Raw genomic sequence first — 15090 nt, forward strand, 5'->3', positions numbered from 1 at the left:
CCATCAGTAATCGGTTCCGCTGGGACGACGACTTCGGATGACTTGCCCTCAGTCGAGCGAGACTACCGGCGAGCCCTTCAACAGAGTGAAGCTACTGCCTGGGCCCGCCTTGATGCAGAGCAGAACCAACGCCGAGCCCTTGAAGCACGATTGAGCGCCGCTCTGACCGACAACCAGGCGGAGCGAGCCCGACTGCAGGAGGAGTACCGGAAACTTCAAGCGACCAACGTTCGGATGTCTGAGGCCCAACAACAGGCTAAGACGGAGCAGCAGAAGCAGCTTGAAGCCTTGGAGAAGCTGGACCAGCGCCGCGCCGCCGAAGAAGCTGATAAGCACAAGGCGGCCGAGGTTCGAGCTCAGCAACTGCTCCAAGTCCAGAAGGCGCTCCAAGAGGCTGAGGTTAGGGCTATGCAAGCTGAACAGCGGAAGGCGCAGGAAGAACGAGCTGCCGAGATCAAGACCGAGCACGAGCTGGAACTGCTAAGGCTGAAAGAGAAGCATGCCCAAGCAGAGGCAGAGCACGAGCGGACCATGCAGGAGCAGGAGGAGAAGACCCGCCAGCTCCTTGCAGCCCAGGAGCAGCCCAGTCTATATCCTGGCCCCGCCGCTTCGACTGCTGGACGTGTGCCAATGCCAGCGGACCCACCGGTCCCAGCACCTGTCGTGTCGGCTCGATCGCCGACCGATCCGGTCCTGGCGCAGTTAGCCCAGCTCACGAGCGTGATGCAGCAGTTAGTCCAGGCCAACCAAGTCAAGCCTGAGGTGGCTGGTATGAGCCGCGGTGCTGGCAAGACCCAAGGTTCGGCCAAGCGTGCTGAGACCAAGTCTAAGCCTCGTGCATCAAGCGCGACGTCTGGCGCGAAGGGCAAGGCTCGGGCGACCAAGCCCGGCAGGCCCGGAGGCTCGGACGAGGACGACTCTGACTCAGATGACTCAAGCTCGAGTGACTCGTCGCAAGATGAGCTCGAAGGACAGTTTGGTGCTGTGGCGCAGCCCAAGGGAACTGATACCAGTTCCGGAACTCGTGTGGTCGTTCAAGCGATGATTCCCCATGATGCTTTGGAGAAGTTCGACGAGAAGGGACCGCTGGAGGACCGAGTCAACTGGTGGGAGAGGTTCATGTACTACGCTACGATGGCCCCCTGGGACGAGAAGACCCGGGTGGTCCACCTACGCGTGAGACTCACTGGTTCCCTCAAGGATTGGTGCGCTCAGCTACCGGATGACGTTCGCTCGGACTGGAAGAAGTTGTCTCACGTCTTCAAGAAGGAATGGTGCCGTACGCTGAGCTCCAAGGCTGAGCGGTACTACTCGATGGAGATGAAGGACTCCGATACACCTCGGATGTTCTTCTACCGTCTGAACCATGCCGCCAAGAAGGCTGGGATCCCGTATCTGAGACCGACCGTCGATCGAGAGGCTCACATCCGACGTTTTATCAAGGCTTTGACCGACTCAAGGCTGAGGACTACTCTTCAGGGACAGCGTTTCGATACTTTGGATGAATTGGAGAAAATCCTGAAGAGGATCGAGGCTCTCCGCCAAGACGAGGGCTATGAGCAGAAGCGGCACCCAGCGCAAGGACTTCAGTTTGGACGTTTCAAACCTCCACAGCGTCGAGCTGAGGGACGTGCATTCAAGGCGGAAGGTGTGGAAGTTGACCCAAGTCTGGGACGACATGCACATTTCCAGGATGACTACGACCTGAAGTACGAGGCTGATTCTGAAGAAGATGTGGACCGCTCAGCTGAGCGAACCGTGTCTTCGACTGTCCCCGCGCCAGCTCCTGCTGCTGCAAGCTCAGCCCAGGCTGAGCCCAGTCGCTCTACCTCCCTGACCGATGAAGAAATTTGCCGAGTCGCTGAGAGATTGGCCTGGAAGCCGATCGCTCAGCGCTATGACCGTGGAGGAGACCAGCACCCAGAGCAGAAATGTGACGAATGTGGCAGTCGTAACCACCCGACTGACAAGTGCTGGAGCCGACTTATCTGTGGGCGATGCCACGATGAGGGCCACCCGACCCAATTCTGTAGGCGTCAGCCGTGTTCGAAGTGTGGCGAATACCATCGCCGGGGTTTGTGCGATATGTGGTCGGCACTCAAGGCGGTACGCGAAGCAATCCGTACCGGAGGCTCGGTCGAGGGCCTCGCTCCTGAGGTAATCCAAGCTCTGTTCGATAGCCCAGAGCTCCGAGAGAAGTCGTTAAACCACTAGGCTCGCTGGTTGGGAGACCAGTGCGTGACGAGCCTAGATCCCAAGCGCTCTGTGCCTTTGCATATGTGGGCCCAGCCCTTCCATGTTGGCGCAGAGATAACCCCGAATGTACATCTTCTTATCATGAAGCTGGTGTTTACACTTTCGATACTGACCTCAACACGCTGGACCCGGAGGATAAAATGGAGAACCATCTTGAGTTTGCTCTGACTCCGGGCGAGAAGTATGGTTGGTGGAGTGAACACACGCTGACTGGCGAGAAGCGGAAGATGGCGATGGTGCACGGAGCAATCTTCCATCACCAACCGCAGATACTAGTGGATACTGGAGCTACGACAAGCATTTTGGGCTTGGATCTTGCACGCAGATTGAAGCTCAAGCTACGCCGTGGTTTTAGGCTCAGAGTAACTGGAATGGGAGATGCTCCGACCTACATTACCGCCCAAGCTAAGATCAAGCTGACGCTGGGAGTGCGCGTGGTGTACGTTATGGATGTCTGGGTTGGCAACATTGATTGTCTTCTCGGAGTGGACTTTATGGTGGCAGCTGGAGTGTGGCTCTGCGCTCGTGAAGGCGTTGTGAGGCTGCCGGACGAAGAATCTCTGTTGTTGGTTGGAGGACCTGAGATCGATCATGACGGGCTGGAAGTCAGCGTCTGGTTGAATGAGACTGCTTACCACTACCCTGGGCAATCTGTGATAGTCCCGGTCAAGTATCACCAAGCAGAGAAGGTAATTCCCTGGGCTGGGCTCGGTGATCAGTGGGTTACGCAGTTCATCTATGGACCTGGGCGGAGGCCGAAGGCTGTCAAAGTGGTCAACATCTCAGAGCGAGAAGTCATGATCCGCCAGCGCACTGTGGTTGCTTGCCTTGTGGAGAAGGGTTACCTGCCCAACGGGAAGCGGTTCGCGCGACCTTACTCGTGGAAGTACAGCGAGTGGGCTCAGCTCATCTACGAAGCCGAGCCCTCTCCGGACTCTCTGAGACGAGAAGAGGAAGCGGCTCGGCTAGCTGAGATCAATGCCCCACCCGCTGTGGAGAGGCCAGACTATAAGCGACCCATGAAGCTGCTGCTGCTGCTGCTGAAGCAGTCTGATGACCCGAAGGAAGACCGAGCCAACATGAAGCAGCGGAGAGCTGAGGCGTACGCCACCAATACGGTATCGCCTGAGACCGCTCAAGTCAAGATGGCCCGGACACATCTGGGACGTCCTGCCTCATGGAAGCCGCCGCTGCCGCGATCGCCTCACCCGGATGATGTGCAGTCAGGGACGAACCAAGGAAGCACATCGGAGGGAGCTGACACTCAGTCTGCGACTGAGCCAAGTTCCTCGGAGTCAAGCTCAGCTCAAACCTCTCCTGCTGGAGGTGGTGTGAATGCCCAAGAAGCTCGGAACGAGCTGGAGCGAGTGCTCAGGACTGAGCCGACCGACTTCGTGTCTGATCCAATTGCTCATCTTCAGGAAACGTATGCTCGTTGTCTCAGAGGTGAGATCAGTGAGGACGCCGATGAAACTACGGTGTACTTCTATGAAGGCACGGAATTGCTGAATGACCTCCGGGACCAGCTCGCTGCTCTTCCGGAGTTGAAGGATCCCAGTCCAAATGCGGACCTCTCAACGGCTAACGTGGGAGAACCAGGCGTTACGACTCCAGAAATGGACGCTCAAGTGCGGACGATTCTGGAAAGACATCATGCCAGTTTTCTCGGGGACGGGAATGCAGTACCGGCCCCTGCCCGTGGAGTTGTCTGTGACTTGGATGTTGGGGACGCGAAGCCCATCGCTCAGAGGTCTCGGCAGGTCCCGACACACTTGCTCGACAAGGTAATTGCTCTGATCAAGAAGTTGCTGGAGACTGGGCTCATCGAGTATTCGCACTCAGACTGGGCCTCGCCAATTGTGATTGTGATGAAGAAGAACGGTGTGGACATCAGGCTGTGCATCGACTATCGACTGGTCAACCAACTGATCAAGCTCTCACACTACCCTCTGCCCTTGATTGACGACCTGTTGATCGGGTTTGAGGAAGCGATGTGGTTCCTGAGCTTGGACATGGCCAACGGGTTCTGGGCGGTGCCGATGACACTCCGGGCTAAGCTGATCTCTTCATGTGCCCTTTGGGGCACTTCCAGTGGAAGCGCATGCCGTTTGGTCTCAAGAAAGCCCCGCTGATCTACCAGCAGATGCTCGATAACTGTCTGTGGGGCTTCGTGCGACTTCCGCCCTGCGAGGAGGTCCGAGTTGATCCCTGGATGTGCTGGATTTCCTAGGAATCGAGGTGGACGACTCCGCTAAGGAGGAAGAAATCCCGCCTCTGTCTGAGGAGAATACCGTGTCCCGGCGAAATATTCCGGCCCCGCCTCAGCTGAGTCCTGTTCTGGGGCGGAGCTCCTACATCGATGACATCGCGTATGGAGCAGAGACCTGGGACCAGATGTGCGAAGTCTTGGACCGGTTGCTTTATCGACTGAGGTACGGGGGGATTTCGGTAGGCTTGCCCAAGAGCGAGTTTGGCAAGAAGTCTATCTCCTACCTCTCGCACGAGATTGGAGCTGAGGGAATCCGAGCCAAGCCGAAGATCGCCAAGGGAGTCAAGGACTTGCCGTTCCCGTCGACGCTGAAAGGAGTGCAGTCATTCCTGGGGAGTCTCAATTACTACAACAAGTTTATTGAGGACCTCCCGGTTGTAGCGTCTGTGCTCTACGAGTTGACGGATGAGCAGATTCAAGCTGGACGTGATCTCGGCCGAGCTGAGGAGGCGTTTGAAATCCTGAAGCAGAACATTGTCTCTACCCCGCTGCTCAGACACCCGGACAGGGAGAAGCCGTTCGTGATTATTCTACACGCTAATCCCTGGGCAGTCTGTGCGGTGCTGGGCCAAGAGTATGACGGAGTAATTTTCCCGGTGCGATACACTGGGAGGGCACTGCATGATCAGGAGCTCAGATACCACCCGGCTGAGAAGGAAGTCGTAGCGTTGCTCCGGGTTCTCAGAGTCTTCTATTCGATGCTGAGCGGATGTAAGCTGCTGAAGGTCTACACCCGGTACTCTGTTCTGAAGTGTTTGTTCAAGTCTCGATCGCTGGGGGGACGTTGTGAGCAGTGGGCTGCACGGCTGTCGCCCTGGCCTTTGGAGGTTCAAAAGGTCGAACGTGATGAAGATGGTTTGGCCGCGGTCATGGGAGTTGGGATCACCCCCCGAGACCAGTTGGACAGGATCGCTGAGAACCTTATCCCAGATAAGGGACGAGTTGTCCGAGCCCCACCGATCAGCCTGGAGATGCTGGAGGCGGGCTACGAGGGGTGGCTGCTCAGTTTCGATGGAGCTGCCAAACGCTCAGACCGCTCTGGTGCTTCTGGTTGCATTCTGTGGAAGCTCCCGTCCTGGGACGTGGTCGAAGCTCGAGGTTTCCACTTTGAAGGCATTACGGTGAATGATGCTGAGTACCATGGTTTGCTCGAAGGTATTCGCATGGCAAAAGCTCGTGGCATCTCAGACCTTGTGGTGGTCGGTGACTCTCGGATTGTTATTCAGCAAGCTCAGGGTTTGATCCAGTGTCTGAGCCCAGGACTGCAAGTGCTGCTGGCTGAGTTCGAGACGCTTCGCCCAGAGTTCCAGCGATTGCGCTTGGTGCATGTGAAGCGTGAGTATAACGCAGCTGCGGACTATCTCACGTCGAATACTCTGGTCATTCAAGGTCCCGTCGCTATTGAAGACCCGGTTGAACTGGTTCAGCTCAAGCAGCTGAATCGGATCCCGGAGAAGCTGATCAAGGTGAATGAGGCTGAGTCTGCTGAGCCTGAGACGGAGCAACCTGACACTCAAGCTGATGTAGAAGTGGTGGCTAAGCCAATTCCACTGGAAGATGCTGCCAAGCCCCTGTTGCCCAGCGCTAAGATCTTCGTGGTGACTAGGAACCAAGCTCGGGCCAGGGACGCTGAGACTACAGCAACCAGGGGCGACTCCGACCAAGGTATCGATCCTGACCAGAATGCTGAGCCCCCCGCTGAGCAAGCTCCAGTGTACTCACCTGAAGCAGCAACTCCTGCTGCGTCAATCGTTGAACGATGGAGACGGATCCTAGTTCTGCAAGAGGCTGAGCCTTGGACGAAGAAGCTCAAGGATTATCTGAATGGAGACTTGGGGAACCTCTCCGCTACTGAAGCTGAAGATGTGGTCAAGATGATGGATCAGTTCACCCTTGATTCGAGAGGAGTCCTGTACTATCTGAGTCGAGCTACTCCGGTAAGGCCTAGAGACGCAGTTGGGAATCTGAGATTGGTTGTGCCAACGGCGCTGAGAGATGACTTGCTTCAGCTCAGCCATGAGGAGTTCCAAGGTGGTCATTAAGGGATCACTAGGACCTTCGAACGACTGCGCAGGGAGTACTACTGGCCGAGGATGTACGCGGATCTGGAACGCTATGTGAAGGAATGTGTGGATTGTGTCACTGCCAAGGGAGCTCCGCCCAACCCTGGGCCGTCGCCGGGAAACATTTTGGCGACTAAGCCCTTTGAGGTGGTCTCTATGGACTTCGTTACGTATCTACCCAAGTCTGACCGTGGAAATGTGTTCCTGCTCCTGTTCCAGTGCGCATTCTCAGGCATCATCATGTGCAAGCCGATGAGTCTAACCACAGCTCAAGATGTCGCTGAGGCCTACATGGAGTGTGTGTCCCAGAGGTTTGGTGCGAGCTCTCTGCTCCGCCATGACCGTGATCCACGTTTCATGAGCGAGGTGTTCGCCAGGTTCCGCGAGATGCTGGGAAGTCGGCAGCGTGCGACTCTGGCGTACAGACCCCAGGCAAATGGCCAGCAAGAGCGATCAGTGCAAACAGTGGTCCGAGCCATCCGAGCGTACGTCGCTGAGCCAGATCAGAGCGACTGGGACGACCAGGTGGAGAAGTTGATGTGGGCTCTGAACACGACTTTGACGCCACCCGTCTCGACACGCCGTTCTACCTGGTTCACGGCTGGGACCCTCATAGCACTGTTTCGGCCATGCTGGGGCCATCTCCGACGGGCTTGGATCAGAGGACTGCTTATGAGTGGCGTCGCAAGACTCAGCGCGAGTACGAGTACGCTCAGGCCTGGGCTAAGGATTTACAAGCTGAGGCCAAGGTAAAACGCTCGGCTGCTCAGACAAAAATCTGGGCTGAGTTGTCTGAAAGACTCAAGAAAGGTTTCGAAGTTGGTGATGCCGTGTGGCTATACCTGGCTCGAGTGCAACCTGGGCTCACGAAGAAGTTCGCTCACCTCTGGCACGGTCCGTTCCGGATTCTGGAGACCTCAGATGACTTCCGATGCAAGCTGAAGATCGAAGGAACTGGGTACAAGTTGTATCCTTGGGTCCACATAAGTCGACTCAAGCCGCGTGCCCTGTTCCCGGAACGACCTACAGTTGAGGTTGAAGTCGCTGAGGATGATGATCTAGACGCAGCTCTGTTGCCTGAGGATGCTGAAGAACCCGATGAAGCTCAGAATGTGTACGAACTGGAGGCCATCCAGGATGTACGCTGGGTTAAGCGGACCCGAACTTCACGGAGAGTCCGAGAGTACTTGGTCAAGTGGAAGGGGTATCCTGACACTGAGTGGCTTCCCATGTCTCAGCTAAGTTGTGGAGCTTTGCTGTATGAGTTCAACAAGAGCGCCAAGGCGAAAGCACGGTTCCAAGCAATGCAAGCTGGGGATGAACCTCCTGAGCCCGATGCTCAATAGAGGCACCTCAGCTGTGAACCTGTGTATATCGCTGTGACGTTCTATGTGTGAACCCTTCGTATTATGTGAATTTACGACTATGCTACGTGATGTGGAGACTGACTTGGAGTTTATCGTGGAGAACAGTGGATGAGTGCGACGTGAACGCGCGCCGAGGACCTGAGATAAATGGGAAGGAGACGAGAAGTACCAAAACGAGTGGTGAATTAGAAATAGCGATGAAAGCTCGTTGCCTACGCTTTCTCAGTCTCCTTGTCTTGCACGGCTTCCAGAGCGCGAAGCACCTCAGCAAGCGTGTCGTGGTTGTACTCCGGTGCTGGGATAATTGGGTTCGCCTCCCGCTCGGCTCTGCTCTTGGACTTGAGCTCAGGCGGGACGATCGCTTCAAACTGCTTGTCCGAGCGGCGGGTAGCCCATTGCGTGCGAACTGGTTCTTGACCGTCCAGGGTGAAGAGTTGGTCAGCCAGCGAGATCTTGAGATCTGGGTCTCGGAGAATCCAGTGGCACGGATCATTGGGCACAGCCCAGAGTCCGGGCTCGAACCAGATCCGGTCCGAGTAACCCTTAACGCCCCTGAGCTGGTCGATCAAGTCCCTGCGACGAAGCTCGAACTCTTGGGCGCGGTCCTTGCGCTCTCGGTAGACGGTGGCCAGCTCAGGCAGGCCCAGTTCCTTGGCGAGCTGAACGTAGTCGATCTTGGACGGGAACGGATACCAGTGGAGTCGCTCCCAATACGCTCGACGCCAAGCACTCATAAACCCAGCAATTACAACGACCGCTTCGCACATCTCAGGAGTGATTTCCGCATGCGTGTGGTAGACGAGGAAGTCAACTCGGCCATCCCACATGTCGTCCCAGGGGTCTGATCTGAGCAGCTCCAGATAATACGCGTACTCGATGCGATTGTGGAGCTGCTCGATCCCAGTCTTGGATGGCATGTAAGCTGGGAAACCAATCGTCTGATGGTGCAGCTTCTGGACTCGGATGCCGTTGTGAAACCAGCTGCCTTTCTTGGGGGCCTTGATGATGCCATTATCGACACCCTCCTCAGGAGTCTCAGCATCGTCTGGCTCAGGGTCAGCTGAGGTCACGGAGGTCCCTGAGGCTGAGCGCTGGCGCTTGGTCACTGAGCTGCCCCCAGAAGACGTCGAACTCCGCTGTCGCTTCTTGTCTGCTGGAGAACTCTGAGATCTGGTGCTGATGGAGCTGGGAGCCTTGGCCTTCGACCCGTAGTAACTCTGGTCACCGTCGCTGTCATCGGTGTCCTCTGAGGATAGTACAGACATGAACGAGGAATCCGAGTCATAGTCGCTTGCGCTTGGTTTCTTGGGCAGGGTCCGCCAGGGCGCTGGGATTCTTGTCAGGCCGGGAGCCGGGAGTCTGGTCACAGCTGCATCGAAGTACTTGTCGGGGACATACTGCATCCACGGAGTGTCGTCCAGAGCCTCCCAGTACATCCGTGAAGTCAACATGTAGATCAAGTTCTTCTTGCCGAACTGGTCGTGGAGCATCTGGTCCTTCTGGGCTTCATCCACCGCATCCCAGAACGCCACGCGAGCCAACATGAGCTCTTGGACGTCGGGGCGAGTGCCATCCCAGCTGAACTGGTTGGGCACAGCCTTTGCTGCGTCCAGGTCCGAACGAGCGCTGGGAGATTCCTTCTTGGCGTTCTTGCGCTCAGGCTTGAACTTGGTCGGGCGGCGAGGCAGCGCAATTCGCTGTGTGAACGGCTTGATCATCGGTGCCTTGGCCTTTGGTGGGCTGGAAGCTGAGCGAGTCAAGTCCACGGTCTCCGGCGCGGCTGCTGAGCTGGGCGCAGTGCTCGTCTAGATCTTCAGTCCCCGAGCTTTCTTCGAACTGCTTGGAGCCAAGGCCTTAGCCAAAGGCAGCGACTTGCGCGCCTTGCGTTGGATTTTGCTGGACCCGGCAGAAGTTGACCTGCCCAAGCTGACCATCGGCGGCGTACGCAATGGGGTTGCCGGCAGAGATGAGCTGGTCGGAGTCGTGATCGCTTGAGCGGATCCCGGAGGCGAAGAGGCTGGCGCCGAAGCAGCGCTGGGCTGAGCAGCTTGGGTCGTATATGGCTCAGAGTCCTCGAAGCCCAGATCGCGAGCCGAGACTTGGATTGTGGTGCGATAGCTGGCAGGAGCAGGTTTCCCAGTTCGATACGACTGCAGGAGCTCGAGAAGCCGACGCCAGTTGCCTTTGAAGGCGCTGCTGTTGAACAGGAAGTCACAGAGAGCTCCGGGATCGAATGCTCTGGAGTCATGGATCTGTGCCTCGAGCTCAGCGATGCGCTTCTGTGCCCAAGGAGCTCAGACTCGAGCGAGGAAATCTCGTGGTTGATACCTCCAGAGCGTCCTCCGCCTCGCCCTTTTCTCTGGCATACTGAGACCGCAGCTTGAACGTCTTGTCCAAGTCGTCCTTGAGCTTCTGGATCTCGGCCGCAGCAGTAATGTCTGTGAGTCGACCTCCGGTAACACCAGCTGAGGCGCCAGCTGCGGCGGCCTGAAGCGCCACGGTATGTGTCATGTGAAGGCGCTGCAGCTCAGCTTTATGAACGTCGCTCTGGCGCTTGAGAGCTTGAGCCATCTGCTGGCACCGGACAGTCAGCCCGGCCACCCCGGAAGTCGACGCGTCACCCGAGCTCTGCTGCTCAAGGGCTTGGATGAACTGCACGGTGTGGTGGAGGTACTGGACGGTCCTGAGCGACCGAGAAGCAAGCTGATCCGCGCCGTAGCTCTGAGCGAGCGGGATCATTTCGCGATCCAAGGCCGCTCTGATCCGGGGGTCCGTGATGTCAGGGGAGGAGCTGAGCGAGGCTGTAATAAGTCGCCCGCAGCATCCCGACCCATGAGAGCGCTCAAGCGGTCGAGCTCAGGTGTGGAAAGCTGAGGAACTTACAGCACACAACCCAGCCCATCAGCAGCACCAGCGATAAGAGCGCCGTCACGAAGGTCATCGATCGTGGCCGGCATTACCACTACACCAGGCCGTGTGAGCTGGTGTCAAGGTGTGAGGCACGGCTCGTACGGTAGGCGCTGACTGGGGTCCGTCTGATAGCGCGATGCCTCGACGGCGTGAAGCAATCCAGAAATGGTGCTGGTTGCCGGTGCGCTCTGCGTGGTGGCCTGGGCCGTCTGCAGCGCGCTGAGCGACGGCATCGCAGGCGTTGGACGAAGCACGAGCACCGTGGCGTCGCCCGAAATCGCCGGAACCATCGTAGTGGCCACCGGAGCCGTCGTAGTCACTGCTGAAGACGCCGGAGTGCCGCTGGGAGCTGCCGACACGGTGCACGTAGCAGCAGGCCGTAGCTGTGCTCGTGGTACTTGGTGGCGCCGAGGACGTGCCCGATGAGGTTGCCGCCGTCGTTGCCGGCGAAATGGAGGACGTGGACGCCGCGGGCGCGCTCTGCGCAGCCACTGGCGGCGCTGACGACATCGCGAGCAGTTTCTGCAGCGACGCGGAGGTCGCGGGCGTGGCGGAAGCAGCCAACGGCGTGCTGGACGAGGCCTGGAGCGTTGCGGGAGCCGAGGGGGCGCCCTGCGACGCTGGGTCTTGATTTACGCTGCCCGCGGGCGGCGCGTCGGACTGCTGCGAGTCGGTCATGCGTGGCGTGAGGCAGCGGAAGTGGCGGATGCGGACGAGAAGAGGTGGATGGCCGCGGAAGCGCAGCACTTGCTGGTGCTGCAGTTGCCACTGCGGTCTCTGCGCTCGACTGGAATTTCGCAAATGGCTTGGGATTACACTCCACAAGTTCGGCAAGATCGGACGGTTGTGGGACGAGGTAGTGCGGGACATCTGGGTTATGGGCACCGGATCCAAGTCGGAAATGACCTCCGTGAACCCGGCACTCATAAGGGACGGTTGTGAAAAGTCTCGGTGGATTTCGCCACCGAACCCATGTCCAGCTGACCCGTATCAATCCAGGATGCTGACCCGTATCAATCAAGCAGATTTCAAGTGCGTTATGGCCGCGATGGATCTGGACCACCAACTGTCGGACATGAGCCGTGCGACGAAGGAAGCTGAGCCCGAGGTCTGGGCGGAGCTCCGCTCAGACTCTGGGCTTGAGCGAAGATTGTCTGAGACCCGAGATGTCTGGTGTTGGGTATCCCAAGTCTGAGCTGAGTCCAGGAAGCAGAGAGAAGCTACGCGGAGTTTGAGCTGAGCCTCGAGTGTGATGACCGGAGTCCCCGCTCAGGTCGAGGAGCTGAGCGGAGCCGGGTGGAGTTTGAACTCAACCTCCCCAGCGGTTGTGGAGCCGTCGTCCAAGATGCCGAGATGAGTCGAGGAGCAGGCGTCCGAGCGAGGTCGTGCCGAGCCCGGCCCAGCTTTTACTGTGGTCATGGAGCTTTCACCCAAGTCGACAAGCTGGGCGAGGATCGAAGGTCTGAGCGGGGTGACGTGGAGTCCAAGCCCGGCCTCGAATGCGATGTTTGAAGTCTTTGCTCAAGTCGAGAAGCCGAGCGGAGTGGCATGGGCCTGAGTGGAGTTGTCGGAGTCCAGTTGAAGTGCCGGGTGAAGAGTCGCTGAACTTAAGTCCAGACAGTGGTACTGACGGCGAAGTTGGTGGCACCGGCGAGTACACTCATCCGGTGAATCAGCCATGAGCCAGCCTACATTGGGTGCGACCGCCCAAGATCGCGGACACTTCAAGCGGATCTCAACGGCCTCCAGCGGCTCCAAGACGACGCCCGCCGACGTGGAGCCGCCGCATTGGCCAAGACCAAGGATATCGGGCGGATCTTCAAGGGCGCCCGGTAAGCATACAGCCGATGCTCTTCGCGCAGCCAGTCAGTGTGGATATTGAGCCCCCACTTAGTGAGTCCTAGTTTGTGCATGTGTAAACAGTTAAACAGAGTTCGTTTTGCCCCGACGGACGCAAGTGGTGGAGGTCTTTGGCCAGAAGGTGTCTTGGCGATCATCCACACAATTCAAGCTAACATATCAACGTTGTCAGAGTGCTTCGGTGCGACGACAGTACGGTTATTTCATATTACTGTTACATCTTAGGGTGTATTTCATATTTTCGGGTGGAAGGTGATCCATTCTGAGGTTTAGGCAGGGTAATTGTATTGTGTGCTTGGGGACATTGGCGTGCCCCGGTGCATTGTGTGATTATTAGTATCGGTTCATTGTGGACCTGGTGCGCGGGTAGTCCCAGGGTGTGTGTGAGTGCCTTGGATTCGAACTAGGCTCAAACCGAGTCACTAACTCCAGACCGGGTCGTTGCTTGACTCGAAGAGAAGAAAGGAGAAGCTGGTACGAGCCTCGCCCAGGTTCAGAGAAATAAAGGCGAACTCGGCCCAGACCCAGGCCGACCGGGAAAGAAGGGGTGTTGTGGTTCTGAGCCGGAACCAAAGAGAGGAAGTGGAGGCTATATTGTGTGTGGTGTTGTGTTCATTAAGGAAAACCCGGGGCATTTCGGGCTGTGGACACGTGCGGACTGGGACTCGCCAAGTGGGGAGCGAGTTTCGTCTGGGAACACCTCCGGAGACCTTCAACATCGACAGCAGCTGGTGTGGCCGACGCGAGTCTGGGCCCTCAGCGTAGCCGTGATCAAAAGAACCGCCAAGGGGATCGCAGAGTGAGGAACACACGCCTCACCCGACCCGAGTCGGAGCTGAGCCAAGCGTTCAAGCGGCTAAGCCTAGCGAAGCGGAGTGGGAGTGTTCGCTCAGTGGAAGGAGCTGAGCGGAACTCTTTCAGCACTAAGCAGGGCTGAGTCAAGTGGTGCAAGGGCTGAGCGAAGACCTCGGTCGAGCGGTTTAGCAACCTGAGCAAAGAGCACGGGCGCTTCGTCACACACCGCCATGCCCTACGCCCCCGCCAACGTCATGCCCGAGGCCACCGACATGCTCGACCCCCCCCCCCCCCCCCGCCATGCCTGTTGCCCGAGGCCGCCGCCATGCCCGAATCCGACGCCACGCCCGAGGCCGCCGACATTCTCGACCCGGACGCCGTGCCCCAGGACCCCATCATGGCCGTCTCCGCCATCACAGTCAATGTCATCCGGGACGCCAGCATGGACGCCATGGATGTGACCTACGATATGACCGGCGCCGTCGCCATGCTGGCGCCCCCAACAAGTTCGAAATGGTCAATATGCCCGCATCCCCACTCGGACGGCCATACACACGGTTTTGAGCAAGCCCCAATGTACTCAATGCTCCCGTTCCAGTATGACCGGTACTCTTGTGGCCCTCGACTAGCCTGGCACGGACGCGATATCCGTGGCCCCCAACTAGGCCGACTCGAACTTCATGACCCCGTGCCCCGTCCGCCCGACGAAGACGCCATGTCGATTCGCTATCAGCGCAACATGCTGGCGATCGAATGAGTTTCGTGCCATTTTGAGCTAATATTTAGATTTTCGGAGTGACAGAACAATATACCCACTTGTTTGCATGATCTATACTGAAACCAAGACAAACATCTCAATGTTGTCATATCGGAGTTAATAACGACATAAAGTCCATACAAAACCTAGTCAAACATATCAATATCTCCTCATGACAATCACTGTATTCAAATCAAGACAGGCGTGTCAATGTTGCCAAGTCGGCGAAGCAACGTTGACAAGGTTGACCATACAAAAGTCAATACACATAACCACCTGGCCACAATCAACGCTGCTCCATTAGCTCACACCAAACCGAAATAAAATTTGTTTCCATTGTCTTCAGATCGAGTCTTCTTTATAGATAAGCGGCGAGATATGTAAATCCTCAACGTCATGTTATTATTTTCGTGTGGTCTCTAGCAGAGCTGCTGGCACAACAGTTTTGCCCGGGTGTGTCCAACGCCATAGACCGGAAGAAGCACCGTGGGCGGATCCATCTCTGGATCTCTACGTTAGCCGCCAACATCAGCGGCGGTACGATGGGATACCCACCACCTCCAACACAACCAAATGTAGTATTTGCCTGGTCAATACAAGAAGCTTAAGACCATCCGCGCTGCGTATGTGCCTAGCAAATTCCCGGTGATCACATCTACAAGCTCTCAGCGCCTCATAAACGCCATGCGTCTAGGAAAAGGTATGATCTTCTTCCCCATCTGCTCACGCGTAAAGTACTTCGTGAAAGTATGGGCAGCATTGTCCACAGTACGACGCCAACCCAAGACAAGCCCATACCACATGGGGCCTTAG

General features: G+C 57.2%; 3 protein-coding genes across 3 annotated transcripts; 2 read left to right on the forward strand and 1 right to left on the reverse strand.

Moving 5' to 3' along the window:
• Window positions 1-1134: 1134 nt before the first annotated feature.
• Window positions 1135-2214, forward strand: PHYSODRAFT_522509 (hypothetical protein; the record flags this gene model as incomplete). The annotated part of the gene is made up of 1 exon (XM_009535945.1): window positions 1135-2214. One exon carries the CDS (start codon window positions 1135-1137, stop codon window positions 2212-2214), a length of 1080 nt encoding a protein of 359 aa, XP_009534240.1.
• Window positions 2215-8167: 5953 nt separating this feature from the next.
• On the reverse strand, window positions 8168-11735 carry PHYSODRAFT_254650 (hypothetical protein; the record flags this gene model as incomplete). Its single annotated transcript, XM_009535946.1, has 6 exons — window positions 8168-9760; window positions 9887-10234; window positions 10284-10746; window positions 10839-10917; window positions 10981-11214; window positions 11264-11735. 6 exons carry the CDS (start codon window positions 11733-11735, stop codon window positions 8168-8170), a joined length of 3189 nt encoding a protein of 1062 aa, XP_009534241.1.
• A 2110-nt stretch (window positions 11736-13845) lies between these two features.
• PHYSODRAFT_338198 (hypothetical protein) lies at window positions 13846-14277 on the forward strand (the record flags this gene model as incomplete). Its single annotated transcript, XM_009535947.1, has 1 exon — window positions 13846-14277. One exon carries the CDS (start codon window positions 13846-13848, stop codon window positions 14275-14277), a length of 432 nt encoding a protein of 143 aa, XP_009534242.1.
• Window positions 14278-15090: the final 813 nt, after the last annotated feature.

Source organism: Phytophthora sojae (genome assembly GCF_000149755.1).
Source record: "Phytophthora sojae unplaced genomic scaffold PHYSOscaffold_9, whole genome shotgun sequence".
NCBI classification, from domain to species: domain Eukaryota; phylum Oomycota; class Peronosporomycetes; order Peronosporales; family Peronosporaceae; genus Phytophthora; species Phytophthora sojae.